The following is a 17915-nucleotide window of genomic DNA, read 5'->3' as shown; positions in this document are numbered from 1 at the left end:
ATGTGAAAGCCACCTCACTCCCACGCATATTCCAACAACTAGACGCGCAGCACCTTAGTCAAAGCTGTGAATGGGGTTAGGTTGGTTTTGCTGCCCTTTTCCATTACCCCAGCACTGTCTACTCTTCCTAAGGAAGCAGTGTAGGAAGAAGAGAGTGATCAACAGAGTCTTATGAAGGTTTTAGAGGCACAAAGAGTTACTGTAAAACAGAAACATTTACAGTTTTTAAACTTAAGGATGGAGCAATGCTGAAGCAATTAAAAAAAAACATTTTAAGGACATTTCAAGCCCTGTCAAATGTGGGTGGAGGAGATATTCATGGGCATGAGCAGGAGGACGGTGGATTCTTTGGCACATCTCAGTTGATGATGTCATGTTGGCTACTACCTACTCTCCTGGCTTGGTCCGTAGGGAGAGGATGGGCACCCACACTGAGCCTGTTTCCCTCCTGGCAGTCGGGGTGCAAAGGGATATAAAGAGAGCAGTGACACAATAATGGAAGTGGTGGCTGGTTGATATGGAAAATAAGGGAGAAGAAGGAAAGCCAGATGGCCACGATTTGAATTAGGAGAGTTGTCAGTAGCATGAACCACTAGGAATCAGATTTGGTAGGGAGATGATGCTTTATGGTTCAGAAACTTTCGTTGTGTGATATTGATGGAACTCACACTTGGAGTTGTCCAGGAGGCCTTGGGGAGCTTGAGAGCAGAGCTTCTGTGTGCAGTTTCAGATACCCCAGCCCCACCCCCAGCTAGACTTGGAATTCTGTGCCTTTGGTTTCTTTTTTCTTTTCCTTCTTTCCTTCCTTTCTTTTGTTTCATTTTCCTTTTTCCTTCTCTTTCTTCCTCCTGTCCCTTCTCTTTCTTTCTCCTGTCCCTTTTCTTTCTTCTTCCTTTTTCTCCCTCCCTTCTTCTTTCTTCCTCTTTTACAATCTTATACCACTCCATAGTCTCTTCAAGGTGCATGGTCGGTGATAAATATCCAGTGGGTTAAGTGTTGTGCTTTATTTTGCTGTATGATAGCAGGAGTGGAGGAAAAAAAAATGTTTAAACATGAGGCATCCAAAGACACTTAAAACCTAACAAATACAGTATCCCCCTCTTATTCACAAGGGATATGTTCTAGGACTTCCAATGGCTGCCTGGAGCCACAGATGGTACTGAACCCTATGTATACTATGCGTTTTCCTATATGTACATACCTATGAGAAAGTTTAATTTGTATATTAGGCACAGTAAGAGATTGACAGTAATAACTAATAACAAAATAAAACAATTGTAACAACAGATTGTAATGAAAGTTATGTGAATACGGTCTCTAGCTCTCTCAAAATATCTTAGCGTACTGTACGTCTTAGCGACCTCAACATACAATTTTTTTTCTTTCCTCATTAAGCCAAGAACTTTTACCGTTTCACTTAAAGGAAGCACATTACAGTTTCACTTTGGTATATAGAATTGCCAACATCACTACTTGCACTTTGGGGCCATAATTAAATCAAATAGAGTCCCTTGAACACCAGCACTGGGCTACCGCAACAGTAAAACTGATAGCCAGGGTTGCCTACTCAGTGACTCACGGGGATGTGGTGGAGGTAGTGGATATCACATGGAGACATTGGACAAAGGGGCAATTCATGTTCTGGGCAGGTTGGAAGCAGGACACCTCTAGATGCTATCAGAATGGCATGCAATTTACAACTTATGAATGGTTTGTTCTGGAATTTTTGCATTTAATATTTTTGGACCACTGTTGACTGTGGGTCACTGAATTGCAAAAACTTTAACTGTGGATAAGTGGGGACTACTGTAAGTGCAAACCATCAGAACTCAGGCTAGTGGCTTTAAGATACTGTCAATTTTTATGCTGTATCTCAGGAAAAAACAGACACCCTTCCAGTTGCCACAGACATCCTCTTAGTACTTCTTCACTGGCTCTTCTGGAAAATCCTCACACTCTCATCAGTGAATAGTAATGGCTTTTCTTTTTCTTTTTAGATAGCGAGAAGACAATTCAGAGGATTTGGTGCCTTTATCCTTCCTCATCATCTCTTTGTTGTTGTTTCTCTCTTTTTTGTTTTCTTTTTAACTAATTTATTTTTTTTTCAGAGAACATGTATTTTTAACCTGGGTCACTGTCAGCTGAGTTTTTCAAACTGTCCTTCAACCTGTTGAGTATTTTTTGCATCAGACTTTAAGTTCTTCTTTTGCTTTGCTTTACTTTCCACATATCTCAACCTGAACTTGATGCTTTACCTTCTAATTTCTTTGCTGTTCTGCTTTTCCTTGTCTCCCCAGGCCTAAAAAGACTAGGAGTGTGAAATAATGATTGATCATGCTGTTAATTTAAATCACCTTGGCCCTTCTACCTAACTCCCTTTGCCTCACTTTTCCTTCTGTGGAAGGACAAAGTATATTTGTTTGCTATTGCTACATAAGGACAAATTCAGTGGTTTACAACAACACATATTTATTATTTCACAGTTTCTGTGGGTCAGAGCCTGGGCATGGCTTTACTAGATCCTCTGCTTTGGGATTACTCTGAAAGTGGCAATCAATATGTCAGCTGGGGCTGCAGTTGCATCTCAAGGCTCAGTTAGGGAAGGTTCACTTCCAGGCTCTCCTGATTGTTGGCAGAATTTACCTCCTTTCAGTTTGTTAGACCAAGGGCCTCAGTTTCTTACTGGCTCTTGAACAGAGGCACCCTCAGCTCCCTGCCAGGTTCCCAATATGGCTGCATGCTTTAACAAAGCCAGCCAGAGAAAGCCTCTCCTAGCAAAACTGTATAACCTGATGTATGAAGTGACATTTGGTCATCTTTGCCATGTTCCATGGGTGGGCAGCAAGTCAGGTCACAAGTTCCATCCACACTCAGAGGCATGCACACCAGGGAATGGGGATCGTCAGGAGTCATCTTAAAGTTTGTCCACACATCGAGGAATGCTTTTATAAAAAAAATGCTTGGGCTCCTAGAAAAAAATGGTGAATCCCATACTCATACTGCATTCATGTCTTTTTGTAGGCCTTTATGGCTAATGTTAAAATAATAATTTTTCAGTCCGGGCGCGGTGACTCATGCCTGTAATCCCAGCACTTTGGGAGGCTGAGGTTGGGAGTTTGAGACCAGCCTGACTAACAAGGAGAAACCCTGCCTCTTCTAAAAATACAAAAATTAGCCAGGTGTGGTGGCGGGTGCCTGTAATCCCAGCAACTCAGGAGGCTGAGGCAGGAGAATCGCTTGAACCCAGGAGGCTGAGGTGTGGTGAGCCAAAATCGCGCCATTGCACTCCAGCTGGGGCAACAAGAGCAAAACTTCATCTCAAAAATAAATAAATAAAATAAAACAATGATTTTTCCTCTTGTTTTTTTTCCCCCTTGTCCTATGAATTAGGTTTTCTTTCTACAAATGACTTATCTGCCGTTAGAAATCTCATCAGCCTCTCTGGATGAGAAAGTCAGCAGGAACAGATTGTTTCTGCTCTTGCTTTTGAATGGACTGACTCACCACTGCGGGCAGCTGAGAAAGCAAAGGCATTGCAAATGCTCTCTAGGTCTTTGTTGGAAATCCCTCCGCCCCAGAGGAGCCTGGTATGGGCAGGGTGTGGTAATAGCCACAAGCAAGATGCCAGTACCATTTAAGGCTGAGACATTTAATTAGGTACAATGTATTACTTTCTCAAAGTGTGTGGAAGCTTCATAGTATCTGCTTAGACATTTAGGGATTCCATCTACCTACACAGATGGGTGGGGAATTGGATGGGGGGCGGCTCTAGAAGCCTAGTTGCACCTTTGGTTTGATCTGTATTTGACTCATGTTTGTAAATTGTCTCTACAATAAAGACTGAGGGATAACTTCAGCCCCTAATAGATTTGTTTAAGGTCTCCTTATGTTGCTCAGGTGGTCTCGAATTAGATCCTTCCGCCTTGGCCTCTTAAAGTGTGGGGATTACAAGCCTGAGCCACTGAGCCCAGGAGATGTTATTTTCATATTCATTCTTTTACTTGGAGGAAACACTTTCTATTACATATGATGTATTATGTATGTATAAGAACCAATATCTCTAACTTGGAAATCTTTTTAAAATCATAGTGTATATGATCGTGAGTGGAGGGATGCAGGCAAATCTGATCTTTCAGGTTTTTCCTAGGGGTAAAGGCCCAACGAGAGGAAAGTGGAGACCGGTAAAGGGGGTGTTAGGAACCCGAATCCTGAGTCCCAAGAAAGGCTCCAGGTTCAGCAGCTTCAGTGGGGCTAAACTTCCCTCGAGGGGCCGGGCAGACATTGCCCAGAGCAGAGTAGTTCAGCGGGCTCAAAGTCGGGGCTCCTCACCCAGGGAGGGGCGCTAGGACCCAGGTACCCGCCGGCCTGGAGACGCGTCTGGAAAGTGAAGGCGCGCAGCAAGAGTCCCGCAGAGCGACCAGACCCTTCACGTGGGCACGAGGCCCAGGGAGCGGGGTTCAGGGTGCGTCAGGCCGGTGCCCTCTGTGCCGGGCTGCGGCGCCAGGCGCCAGGCACGGGCACCACCGGGGCGCCCAGCTGCTGCCCGCCTCCAGCATGGACCAGCTACACTGCCCGCCGAGCGCGCACCAGGTGAGTCCCCAGCGTGGGGTCCGTGCGGCCCTTGGCCGCCTCCTCGCACCCGGGCACCCACCTGGCCGCTGGGCAAGCCCGGTTGGGAGCGCAGGATGCACAGGCACAAGCCCAGAGCCCGCTCCGGGCCCCCCTTTCAGACACTCCAGTGCCAGGGTGCCTTTTTTTCTTTTCTTTTCCTCTTTAGTCCCTGCGTGTCCTAGAGCCAACTCCCTCCTTCCTTCCCAGGCGGGAAGCACCTCTAGTGTCTACTGTAACCGTCTCGTTTATCATTCCCAATAATAATTGACCACAGACAGCCGCCGTTGGCATCTACCTGGCACTTGGCCTCATTGGCGGAGCTTCCCTGCAGGAGTCCGACCTGTTTCTCTGTTGGGCCGGCTCCGCGGGCTCCTGTTGCGCCTGTTGTTTCCCACGCTTCCCTGGCGCGGGCTGCTGGGGCCCCTGTTTTCCTCCTCGAGCTTCCAGTGGCTGTGAAGCTGCCTCCCCTCTTGAAGCTGCCTCCCCTCTCCAGTAGTGAGTCGCAGCCCCAGCCTGGCGTGTGTGTGTGTGTGTGTGTGTGTGTGTGTGTGTGCTCGCGCGCGCCTCAATGCCTATCTCTAGCGCTCGGGACTCCGGATTTGGGACACCCACCCCTATCCCCACGTCCACCCCCACCCTTTCACTCAGTTCTAGGGACAGCGCTCCCTGGGTGAATAGACAGAGCGTGGGCTAAACCTCCCGCCTCATACCCGTCGGGAGGGTTGTGTGGAGGTGGAGGGAAGCAAAGGGAGAGGTGGAAGGTGTGTGTAAAAAAGGGTCTCACGCCTTGGGGTCGCAGGAAAGTGCCCGGGAAAACGGTCTGTGGTGTAGGGAGGGACGCTAAGTGCAAGGGGGAAACTGTGCAGGCGGCGCTGCCACTTTGAACTTGGGGGCGTTCTGCTAGGCGTTCAGAATGTCCCCTGAAATGCAACTAGTTAACAGGATCAAGTAACTGTGCTCCTGTGGACTGTCGGGAGAGGTGAGGGTTGCAACAGCCTTTACAAAGGCTTGGCTAGGAGCCTTGAACCGTCCGCAGCCTCCTCTATACGCACAAGAGTAGCTGTGCCTATCCATTCTGCTTCCTGTTCAATCTGACACCGGTCGTCAGGTTACCAGCTCCAGAAAAACACTCCTGGCAGCGAGGTGTGAGTTACTAGAACTGTAAGACCCCTGCATTTGAGCGGTGGTTATTTCGCCAGGCAGACTTCCCTGAACGGTCGGGAGGTCAAGGTAGCTGGAGGCGTGCTGGCTCTTATAGTGACAGGCGCTTCTGTCTGAATCTGAAGTTGGAAGTGCAGTGATAACCTACAAGAGACACTTCCACTAAACGGTGTTTTGGGAGGCTATCAACAAAAACATTTACACAGGGTCCCCTGGGGAGGTGAGGGCCAGAGGACCTGCCCTCTCAGATTTTATAAGCCTGGGCAGCAGTTTCCATTGCCAGTTCTGTTTGACTGCCCTCTTGACCTTGAATAAGTTATTTTAACTTTGTAGAGGTTCGGTTTTCCAGGAAGCAAAAACAGAAGAATGACAATTCATCAGCAGTGGAAAGAGCATGGATTGGGAGGCCAGGGAGTTGGATTCCAAGCTCCAGTGGTACTACTGACCGGTTGTGAAACTCTGGGCAAGCCGCACAAACTGTCCTGGCCTCAGCTGCCAGGAAGGCCTTTAATTCTGGATTCCATTCTGGCAGTAATCTGCCAGACTTAGCCTACTCACTAGTTCTTTGCAGTCTTTTACAGACTGTATTTGCTTCCAAAGAGCATTTAGGACGGAAGAGATACTAGATCAGTGGGGGAATTGAATTTTAATTCCAATCTGTTTATAGGGCTACACAAATCATTCAGGCTTAAAGATCGGTGGAAATGAGCCTGATTGATTTTGTTAATGCTTAGAATGCACTGGGAAGGATCTCACATAGAAAGTCCTGGAAAAGTTTGAGCTTGGCTATATAATCCTGGAAGACATCTTTTCTGTGTGTTTGAAAGACACTAGCCACAGCCTCCCTGTTGTGAGTAGAGGGGAAGTCCCAGACTGACCCCTCAATAGAAGAGGGCCTAGTGTCTTACAGAGCTCATGGAGGCCCCTTACATTATAACTGTTAAGCAACTGACTTACCTGGAATGATTCAGTTAATATCAGCTTCTCAGAAAAGCAGATTATCAGTTTGGTAATGAAATGGTGAAACTGTCTTTAAAAGTTGTATTAAATATTGGGTGCTTAATATTGCCAGAGCTTATTGAGGTAAGCACTGCTTTTTTTTTAACTTTATATACACATTTTATTTTATTTATGGAGAATTAGTTAACAAACACATTTTAAACTAATATATGATGTATTTGCTTTTTCTTTCTTTCTTTCTTTCTTTTTAAACTGCTCTTTAGCTTTTTTTTTTTTTGCTTTAAATTGTACTTTAGGTTCTGGGATACATGTGCAGATCATGCAGGATTGTTGCATAGGTACACACATGGCAAGTTGGTTTGCTGCCTTCATCCCCCCCATCACTTATATGTGATATTTCTCCCCTCATTATCCCTCCCCACCCTCCTCACCCCCTGCTATCCCTCCCCAGCCCTTCCCACTGACTGAAGTGTGTGATGCTACCCTCCCTGTGTCCACATGTTCTAATTGTTCAATAACCACCTATGACATGTGGTGTTTGGTTTTCTGTTCTTGTGTCAGTTTGCTGAGAATGATGGTTTCCAGATTCATCCATGTCCCTATGAAGGACACGAGCTCATCATTTTTTATGGCTGTGTAGTATTCCATTGTGGTATATATGTGCCACATTTTCTTTATCCAGCCTGTTGATGATGGACATTTGCGTTGGTTCCAGGTCTTTGCTATTGTAAACAGTGCCACAATGAAAATATGTGTGCATGTGTCTTTATAATAGAACAGTTTATAATTCTTTGGGTATATACCCAGTAATGGGATTGCTGGGTCGCTCTTTAGCTTTTTAATTTAGCTTCAGGAAGGGAAATAAGCAGGATGATGATTTTTAAAATTAGATAATTATTGTAAGAGATTTAAAACCATGAAGAACCTTGTTTCTTCAGGTTTTCAGTGATGAATATCATCACAATGGGTGAATTTTTAAAAAGTACTTACTATGTGCTATGCATTGGACTAAGCACTTCATGTACACACTCTCATGTAATCCTGTCAATATCTTCTGTGGGATATGCTATTATTATTATTATTTTGAGACAGAGTCTCACTCTGTCACCCAGGTTGGAATGCAGTGGCGCAATCTCAGCTCAATGCAACCTCTGCCTCCTGGGTTCAAGTGATTCTCCTGCCTTAGCCTCCCGAGTTGCTGGGGCTACAGGTGCACACCACCATGCCTGGCTAATTTTTGTATTTTTAGTAGAGACAGGGTTTCAGTATGTTGGCCATGCTTGTCTCGAACTCCTGACCTCAAGTGATCTGCCTGCCTTGACCTCCCAAAATACTGGGATTACAGGCGTGAGCCACTGCACCTGGCTGATGTTATTTCTTTCAGTTTTACAGGTGAGGGAACTGAAACTTCTTGTCTGAGATCACACAGCTAGTGTGTGTTGGAGCTGAACCAGCCAGCTGGGTATATTTACAATGATCCAAGTGACATGCAAGTAGGAAGAAAAGGGGAGGGTGAAAAGTACCTACTAAGTGTCAGATGCTTTTTATACCTCAGTGCATAGAGTTAAAAAATCTTTTATGAGTGATAATTTTCTTTTTTCGACCTGGATTTTCTTGCTTTTATCATTATGACCTGGGTGTCTTTTCACGTCAGCAAAGAGATTAGCTCCTTTATTTTTAACTTTATAGACTTGAGTGCAGATGAGTAAACCATCATTTATTCAACCAATCCCTGTGAATGGGCATTTGGATTACTTCTGTTTTCACAGTCACATACAGAACTTGTGAAAGATCACACAGTAGATCCATTTATTTATGTATTTCTGCATACCTGTTTATATATTTCTGGTAAATCTGTTCCTGGGGGTGGAATTACTGTGTGAAAGATCATGGTTACTATTTAAATATGTACTTTTTTTTTTTTTTTAACAGAATCTCCCTCTGTTGCCCAGGCTGGAGTGTAATAGTGCAGTATTGGCTCACTGCAGGCTTGACCTCCCTATTCAAGTGGTCCTCCTACCTTAGCCTCCTAATTAGCTGGGACTACAGGCATGAGCCACCATGCCGAGATAATTTTTTAATTATTGTAGAGACAGAGTCTCGCTATGTTGCCCCAGCTGGTCTCAAACTCCTAAACTCACATGATCCTCCTACCTCAGCTCCCAGAGTGCTGGGATTACAGGTGTGAGCCACCGTGCTGCCAGATATATACTTTTATTTTTTTAGTTTTATATTTTAAATTCACATTCTTTTTTATTGCATTTTAGGTTTTGGGGTACATGTGAAGAACATGCAAGATTGTTGCATAGGTACACACATGGCAATGTGATTTGCTGCCTTCCTCCCCATCTGGCTTTCTCCCCATGCTATCTCTCCCCAACTCCCCACCTCCTGCTGTCCCTCCCCTATTTCCCCTCAACAGACCCCAGTGTGTGATGCTTCCCTCTCTGTGTCCATTTGTTCTTGTTGTTCAACACCCACCTGTGAGTGAGAACATGGGGTGTTTGATTTTCTGTTCTTGTGTCAGTTTGCTGAGAATGATGGTTTCCAGGTTCATCCATGTCCTTATAGAGGACATGAACTCCTCATTTTTTATGGCTGCATAGTATTCCATGGTGTATATGTGCCACATTTTCCCTGTCCAGTCTACCATTGATGGATATTTGGGTTGGTTCCAAGTCTTTTCTATTGTAAACAGTGCTGCAATGAACATTCGTGTGCATGTGTCCTTATAGTAGAATGATTTATAATCCTTTGGATATATACCCAGTAATGGGATTGCTGGGTCAAATTGAAGAATTACCACACTGTCTTCCACAATGGTTGAACTAATTTACACTCCCACCAACAGTGTAAAAGTGTTCCTATTTCTCCATATCCTCTCCAGCATTTGTTGTCTCCAGATTTTTTAATGATTGCCATTCTAACTGTCGTGAGATGGTATCTCAATGTGGTTTTGATTTGCATCTCTCTGATGACCATTGATGATGAGCATTTTTTCATATGTTTCTTGGCCTCATGTATGTCTTCTTTTGTAAAGTGTCTGTTCATATCCTTTGCCCACTTTTGAATGGACTTGTTTTTTTCTTGTAAATTTGTCTAAGTTCTTTGTAGATTCTGGATATTAGCCCTTTGTCAGATGGGTAGATTGCAAAAATTTTTTCCCATTCTGTTGGTTGGTGATTTACTCTAATGACTGTTTCTTTTGCTGTGCAGAAGCTGTGGAGTTTGATTAGGTCCCATTTGTCTATTTTGGCTTTTGTTGACAATGCTTTTGGTGCTTTGGTCATGAAGTCCTTGCCTATGCCTATGTCCTGAATGGTTTTGCCTAGGTTTTCTTCTAGGGTTTTTATGGTGTTAGGTCTTATGTTTAGATATTTAATCCATCTGGAGTTAATTTTAGTGTAAAGTGTCAGGAAGTGGTCCAGTTTCTGCTTTCTGCACATGGCTTACCAGTTTTCTCAACACCAGTTATTAAACAGGGAATCCTTTACCCATTGCTTGTTTTTGTCAGGTTTGTCAAAGATTGGATGTTTGTAGATGTGTGGTGTTACCTCCGAGACCTCTGTTCTGTTCTGTTTGTCTATATCTCTGTTTTGGTACCAGTACCATGCTGTTTTGATTACTGTAGCCTTGTAGTATAGTTTGAAGTCCAGTACTGTGATGGTTCCAGCTTTGTTCTTTTTGCTTAGAATTGACTTGGGTATGCTGGCTCTCTTTTGGTTCCATGTGAAGTTTAAGGTGGTTTTTTCCAGTTCTGTGAAGAAGGTCATTGGTAGCTTGATGGGGATAGCGTTGAATCTGTAAATTACTTTGGGCAGTATGGCCATTTTCATGATATTGACTCTTTCTAACCATGATCATGTAATGTTTCTCCATCTGTTTGGGTCCTCTCTTATTTCATTGAGCAGTGGTTTGTAGTTCTCCTTGAAGAGGTCCTTTATGTTCCTTGTTAGTTAGTTGTATTCCTAGGTATTTTACTCTCTTTGTAGCAATTGTGAATGGCAGTTCATTCTTGATTTGGCTCTCTTTCAGTCTGTTATTGGTGTATAGGAATGCTTGTGATTTTTGCACATTGATTTTGTATCCTGAGACTTTGCTGAAGTTGTTTATCAGTTTCAGGAGATTTTAGGCTGAGACAATGGGGTCTTCTAAATATACAATCATGTCATCTGCAAATAGAGACAATTTGACTACCTCCTTTCCTAATTGAATACCCTTTATTTCTTTTTCTTGCCTGATTGCTCAGACTAGAACTTCCAATACTATACTGAAGTATATTGGAGTAGTGAGAGAGGGCATCCTTGTCTAGAGCCAGATTTTAAAGGGAATGCTTCCAGTTTTTGCCCATTCGGTATGATATTGGCTGTGGGTTTGTTGTAAATAGCTTTTATTATTTTGAGATACATTCCATCGATACCGAGTTTATTGAGGGTTTTTAGCATAAAGGGCTGTTGAATTTTGTCAAAGGCCTTCTCTGCATCAATTGAGATAATCATGTGGTTTTTGTCTTTGGTTCTGTTTATGTGGTGAATTATGTTTATAGACTTGCGTATGTTGAACCAGCCTTGCAACCCCAGGATGAATCCTACTCGATCATGGTGGATAAACTTTTGATGTGCTGCTGCAATCGGTTTGCCAGTATTTTATTGAAGATTTTTGCATCTATGTTCATCATGGATATTGGCTTGACGTTTTCTTTTCTTGTTGAGTCTCTGCCGTGTTTTGGTATCAGGATGATGTTGGTCTCATAAAATGATTTGGGAAGAATTCCCTCCTTTTGGATTATTTGGAATAGTTTCAGAAGGAATGGTTCCAGCTCCTCTTTGTGTGTCTGGTAGAATTCAGCTGTGAACCCATCTGGGCCTGGGCTTTTTTTGTGTGGTAAGCTCTTAATTGCTGCCTTGACTTCAGATCTTGTTATTGGTCTATTCAGGGTTTTGACTTCTTCCTGGTTTAGGCTTGGGAGGGTGCAAGTGTCCAGGAATTTATCCATTTCTTCCAGATTTACTAGCTTATGTGCATAGAGTTGTTTGTAATAATCTCTGATGATGGTTTGTATTTCTGTGGAATTGTGGTGATATCCCCTTTATCATTTTTTTAATTGTATCTATTTGATTCTTCCCTCTTTTCTTTTGTATTAATCTGGCTAGTGGTCTGTCTATTTTGTTGATCTTTTCGAAAAGCCAGCTCCTGGATTTATTCACTTTTTGAAGGTTTTTTAATGTCTCTATCTCCTTCAGTTCTGCTCTGAGCTTAGTTATTTCTTGTCTTCCACTAAGTTTTGAGTTTTTTTTATCTTGCTCCTCTACCTCTTTCAATTTTGATGATAGGGTGTCGAGTTTAGATCTTTCCTTGCTTCTCATGTAGGCATTTATTGCTATATATATATTCCTCTAGACACTACTTTAAATGTGTCCCAGAGATTCTGGTATGTTGTGTCTTTGTTCTCATTGGTTTCGAAGAACATCTTTATTTCTGCCTTCATTTCATTGTTTATCTAGTCAACATTCAAGAGCCAGTTGTTCAGTTTCCATGAAGCTGTGTGGTTCTGAGTTAGTTTCTCAATTCTGAGTTCTAACATGATTGCATTGTGGTCTGAGAGACTGTTTGTTATGATTTCTGTTCTTTTGCATTTGCTGAGGAGTGATTTACTTCCAATTATGTGGTCAATTTTAGAGTATGTGTGATGTGGTGCTGAGAAGAATATATAGTCTGTGGATTTGGGGTGGAGAGTTCTGTGAATGTCTATTAGGTTTGCTTGTTCTAGGTCTGAGTTCAAGTCCTAGATATCCTTGTTAATTTTCTGTCTCATTGATCTGTCTAATATTGACAATGGGGGTGTTAAAGTCTCCCACTATTATTGTGTGGGAGTCTAAGTCTCTTTGTAAGTTATTAAGAAGTTGCTTTATGTATCTGGGTGCTCCTGTATTGGGTTTGTATATATTTAGGATCGTTAGCTCTTCTTGTTTCATTGATCCTTTTACCATTATGTAATGTCCTTCTTTGTCTCTTTTGATCTTTGTTGGTTTAAAGTCTATTTTATCAGAGATTAGAATTGTAACTCCTGCTTTTTTTTTTTTTTTTTTTTTTTTTGCTCTCCATTTGCTTGGTAAATCTTCCTCCCTCCCTTTATTTTGAGCCTTTGTGTATCCTTGCATGTGAGATGAGTTTCCTGGACACAGCACACCAATGGGTTTTGGCTTTTTATCCAATTCGCCAGTCTGTGTCTTTTGATTGGGCGTTAGCTCATTTACATTTAGGGTTAATATTGTTATGTGTGAATTTGATCCTGCCACTTTGATGCTAGCTGGCTGGTTTGCCTGTTAGTTGATGCCGTTTCTTCCTTGTGTCGATGCTCTTTACCATTTGGTATGTTTTTGGAGTGGCTGGTACTAGTTGTTCCTTTCTATGTTTAGTGCTTCTTTCAGGAGCTCTTGTAAAGCAGGCCTGGTGATGATGAAATCTCTGAGTAATTGCTTGTTCATAAAGGATTTTATTTCTCCTTCACTTATGAAGCTTAGTTTAGCTGGATATGATATTCTGGGTTGAAGTTTCTTTTCTTTAAGGATGTTGAATATTGGCCCCCACTCTCTTCTGGTTTGTAGGGTTTCTTCCCAGAGATCTGCTGTGAGTCTAATGTGCTTCCCTTTGTGGGTAACCTGACCTTTCTCTCTGGCTGCCCTTAGCATTTTCTCCTTAATTTAAACCCTGGTCAATCTGACGATTATGTGCATTGGGGTTGCTCTTCTTGAGGAACATTTTTGTGGTGTTCTTTGTATTTCCTGGACTTGAATATTGGTCTGCCTTGCTAGGTTGTGGAAGTTTTCCTGGATAATATCCTGAAGAGTATTTTCCAGCTTGGATTCATTCTCTCCTTCATATTCAGGTACACCTATCAAATGTAGATTAGGTCTTTTCACATAGTCCTATATTTCTTGGAGACTTTGTTCATTTCTTTTTACCCTTTTTTCTCTAATCTTGCCTTCTCATTTTATTTCATTGAATTGATCTTCGACCTCTGATATCCTTTCTTCTGCTTGGTCAATTCAGCTGTTGAAACTTGTGTATGCTTCGTGAAGTTCTCATGTTGTGTTTTTCATCTCCATCAATTCACTTATATTCCTCTCTAAGCTGTTTATTCTCATTAGTATTTTGTCAAACCTTTTTTCAAGGTTCCTAGTTTCTTTGCATTGGGTTAGAACATGTTCTTTTAGCTCAGAGAAGTTTCTTATTACCCACCTTCTGAAGCCTGTTTCTATCAATTCATTGGACTCATTCTCCATCCAGCCTTGTTCCCTTGCTGGTGAGGAGTTCCCTTGGAGGATGAGAGGCATTCTTGTTTTGGGTGTTTTCATCCTTCTTATGCTGGTTTCTTCCCATCTTGGTGGATTTATCCACCTGTCGTCTTTATAGTTCTTGACTTTCAGATGGGGTCTCTGAGTGGACATCCAGTTTGTTCATGATGAAGTTATTTCTTTCTGTTTCCTAGTTTTCCTTCTAACAGTCAGGCCCCTCTACTGTAGGTCTGCTGAGGTCCACTCCAGGCCCTGCTTGCCCGGGGATCACCTGCAGTGGCTGCAGAACAGTAAGGGTTTCTGCCAGTTTCTTCTTCTGCTGTCTTTGTCCCTGAAGGATACCTGCCAGATGTCAGTCTGAGCTCTCCTTTATGAGGTGACTCTTTGGATATACAGTGGTCAGGGAGCTACTTGATGAGACAGTCTGTCCTTTATAGGAGCTCAAGTTCTGAGCTATGAGCTCCATTGTTCATTCAGAGCTGCTGGGCAGGTATGCTTAAGTCTGCTGCAGCAGAACTCATAAATGTCTTTTTTCCCCCCAGTTGCTCTGTCCCAGGGAGTTAGGGCTTTATTTGTAAGTTTCTGTCATGCTGCTGCCTTTTTTCAGGGCTGCCCTGCTCAGCAAGGAGGCAGCCTAGTCACAGTCTGCCTGCAGAGTCTTTGCTGAGCTGCTGTGGGCTCCACCCAGCTGCTATGTGAACTTCCCTGCAGTCCTGTTTATAGGGGTATAGTTAGAACTGCCTCAGCAATGGCAGTCCACCTCTGTAATGGCGGACTCTCTCTGTAATGGTGAAGTGCCTTGGCAATGGTGGGCTGCCTCAGCAATGGAGGACTACCTCAGTAGTGGTGGACTGCCTCAGTAATGGCGGATGCCCTTTCGCCACAGAGCTGGACCATCCTGGGTTCAGCTGTGCTTGCTGTGAAACTCTCAATCCAGAGCCTTTCAGATTGCTGTTTTCTGTGGGGGTGGGACCGGCTGAGCCTGATCACCTGGCTCCCTGCCTCAGACCCCCTTTTTTTTTCAGCTGAACGGGCAACTCTGTCTCCTAGGCATTCCAGTTGCCTGTTGAAAGGGCACCAGGATCTGTGTGATTTCCTGTGCAGTGACCCACTAGGCCGGCTGAAACAGCTGCATGGAGATTCGTGGTGCTTTTTTGCCCGGGAATCTCCTGGCCTGGCTCCCTGTTTCAGTCCCCTTTTTATCAGTTGAATGGGTGACTCTGTCTTCCAGGAGCTCCAATTGCCAGCTAAAACAGCACCCAGACCCGTGTATTTTGTGCAGAGTCCTGCCGTGCCGGCCAAAATAGCTGTACTGGCAACCCGTGGGGCTTGTCCACCTGGGAATCTCCTGGTCTGTGGCAATAACAATGCATCTGGAAATGCGGTGTCCACTCACCCTTGCTTTCACTGGGAGGTGCAATCCTGAGCTGCTCCTAATTAGCCATCTTGGGTTCTTCCTTCGATGTATACTTTTAAATACATACTGCTAACTTGCCTTCCCCAAATGAAATGTAATTTCTGATTTTGGGTCCAATTCTTCCACTAACACATTTTTGGACTTTTGATAAATCATTTAATCTGAGAGGATCTCTGATGTATTATCTGTAAACTACGGACTTGTTGGTTGCCAAGGTCTTTTCCAACTGTAAGGGTCTACAAATATGTGCAGTTAGAGGTCAAAGAAATGAAATTGTCCATATTTGATCATTTTTACCCATAAAACAATAATTTAATATTATTTTATCTAATAACACATGAATTCTTTAAATATCTGGTTTTGGTACCCTGGCTTTTCTCAGAGAGCTTTGTGTGTGAGAAGTGTCTAGACTATGTTGCAGTCACAAATCAACCCTGAAGCCTCAGTAGCTTAAAAAAGGGAAAGAGGCTCGGCATGGTGGCTCACACCTGTAATCCCAGCACTTTAGGGGACTGAGGCAGGAGGATTGCTTGAAGCCAGAAGCTTGAGACCAGTTTAGGCAATATAGTGAGACCCTTCTTTAAATTTTTTAAAATAAAAATAAAAAAAATTTATTTATCACTAACATTTTATGTCCAAAGCAGGTTAGCAGAGTGCCCTGCTCTACAGAGGCACTCAAGGCACCAGGCTATCAGAGCTCTGCCGTCTCATAACTGCACTATCTAGAACATGTGGTCTTGATGGTCCTAAGGCAAGGGATGCAACAGAGACAATGGAGAATCAATAACTGCTTGTAAAAGCCTTGCCCCAGAAATGAAGCATATTTCTTGTATTTACAGTCTTTTGGTAAGGATTACTCACACAGACCTCAACCTGATGCACAGAGACAGGGAAATGCTTTTTGGTGTATCCAGAAAGAGGAAATGGTAGATCAGTGGGTATATTAGTTTGCTAGAGCTGCCATAATGAAGTACTAAAGACTGATAGCTCACACAACAGAGATTGACTTACTTATAGTTCTGGAGGCTAAAAGCTGTAAGATCAAGGTATCAGCAGCATTGGTTAATTCTGAGCTCCTCTCTTCTTGGCTTGTAGATAGTCATCTTTTCCCTCTGTCTTCATATGGTCTTCCCTCTGTGTATCTATGTCCTAATCTCTTCTTACAAAGACACCAGTCATATCGGAATAGTATCAGTTACATTCGGAGGTACTGGGAGTTAGGACTTCAACCTGAGAATTTCGTTGGACAAAAATCAGCCTATAACACATTGTTTCTGTCAGACAGCACATCCTGAGGTGTGTCATGCTGTTTTTATTAGAGAGGGCCGGTAGGTTACTGAGCCATGTTATGGAGTCATCTTCCTCTTTATCTCATATCCATCTCCTCCTGCCCCTCCTTCATTTCCTACCCACAAATTATTATTTTTCTGAATTATGGGTAATATTTAAAGGGGCCTGATGTTACTACTTACATCAAGCAAACTTTTATTGATGGCATTGACTGTAATGTGAAGCAGGGACTGTGGGTGAGAGATGGGACACCTAGTGGTCAGGAGCACGACCTCTGAAGCAGATTGCCTGGGTTCTAATCCCAGCTCCTTTACTTGCCAGCAGTATTCCTCGCCTGTCAAATGGTAATAGTAATACTTCCCTTGCAGGTTATTGTCCCAATTAAATGAGGTAATCTACGTAAAGTGGTTGGTACAAACTAAGTGTCAAAAATGGTGACTATTATTATTTGTAGCTTCACACCCAGTGTCCTGCATTTTAGCCCGTGTCCCAGCAGCACAGGCAACCCAGGGGCTCTGTCACACGAGCTCCCAGGGCTTCCCTGGCATGCCCAGGAAGCATGTATTTGTTATTGTGGCAGTAACTGCATTACCACTCTAAAGCTCCAACAGCCTATGCACATTAAAGTCATAGGTTTCTAATTAGATCTTACAGCCAAAAAGGAACTCAAGAGACTTTCCCCTTAAATAGACCCTTAAAATTATCATTCTTGTTATGTTTAAGACAACGAGAGTTGGCAGTTAAATTGATTTGGAAAAGCAGCATTTCAGTTTTTCTAAGGCACCCTCTTCCTTTCCCATTTTAATGACCCTGGAATCAGGATGTGTTAATACCTACCTGAGACTTAGGCCTGGAACCTTTTCCCATTGACTTGTCTGGGAAGATGACTGCAGACTGACCTTCTCATGTCATGTTTTTCTTGGAAACACAGCAGTTGGATTGCTCTGTGCCTGAGGTGAATTGTCATCTGTCTTGGTTATTGTAAAACGATTGATATCTGAGACTGCATTAGGATTGGAAGAGCTATGAGTTGTTGAGTAGCCTTGGGCCTCCATGACTGGAGCAAGAAAGAATCTGGAAGGAAACCAAAGCAGTGGCTTCTCCTGGGCAGGGTGAACCACACTCTTCAGCTTTGGCAACTATGCACACCCCCGTTGTGGGTGAGGGGAGGCCAAGAC

At 43.3% G+C, this 17915-nt stretch overlaps 1 protein-coding gene across 28 annotated transcripts in view; it reads left to right on the top strand.

Annotated features, from left to right (window-relative positions):
* PDE8B (phosphodiesterase 8B) overlaps window positions 1–17915 on the top strand; it is a 348230-nt gene that overhangs the window by 86253 nt on the left and 244062 nt on the right. For 9 of the 28 annotated variants that reach the window (XM_078365304.1, XM_078365314.1, XM_078365309.1 and 6 more), the window contains exon 1: window positions 4411–4590. The exons of the other annotated variants lie outside the window; for them this stretch is intronic. In XM_078365304.1, coding sequence (XP_078221430.1) covers window positions 4555–4590 — 36 coding nt within the window. In that variant the 5' untranslated portion in view covers window positions 4411–4554. Of the gene's footprint in view, window positions 1–4410; window positions 4591–17915 lie in introns of those variants that run through there. 28 annotated transcript variants of the gene reach the window in all.

The sequence above is a fragment of the Callithrix jacchus genome, chromosome 2 (genome assembly GCF_049354715.1).
Source record: "Callithrix jacchus isolate 240 chromosome 2, calJac240_pri, whole genome shotgun sequence".
NCBI lineage: Eukaryota > Metazoa > Chordata > Mammalia > Primates > Cebidae > Callithrix > Callithrix jacchus.
The sequence above is the reverse complement of the archived record's forward strand: the minus strand, read 5'-3'. Positions and strand labels throughout refer to the sequence as shown.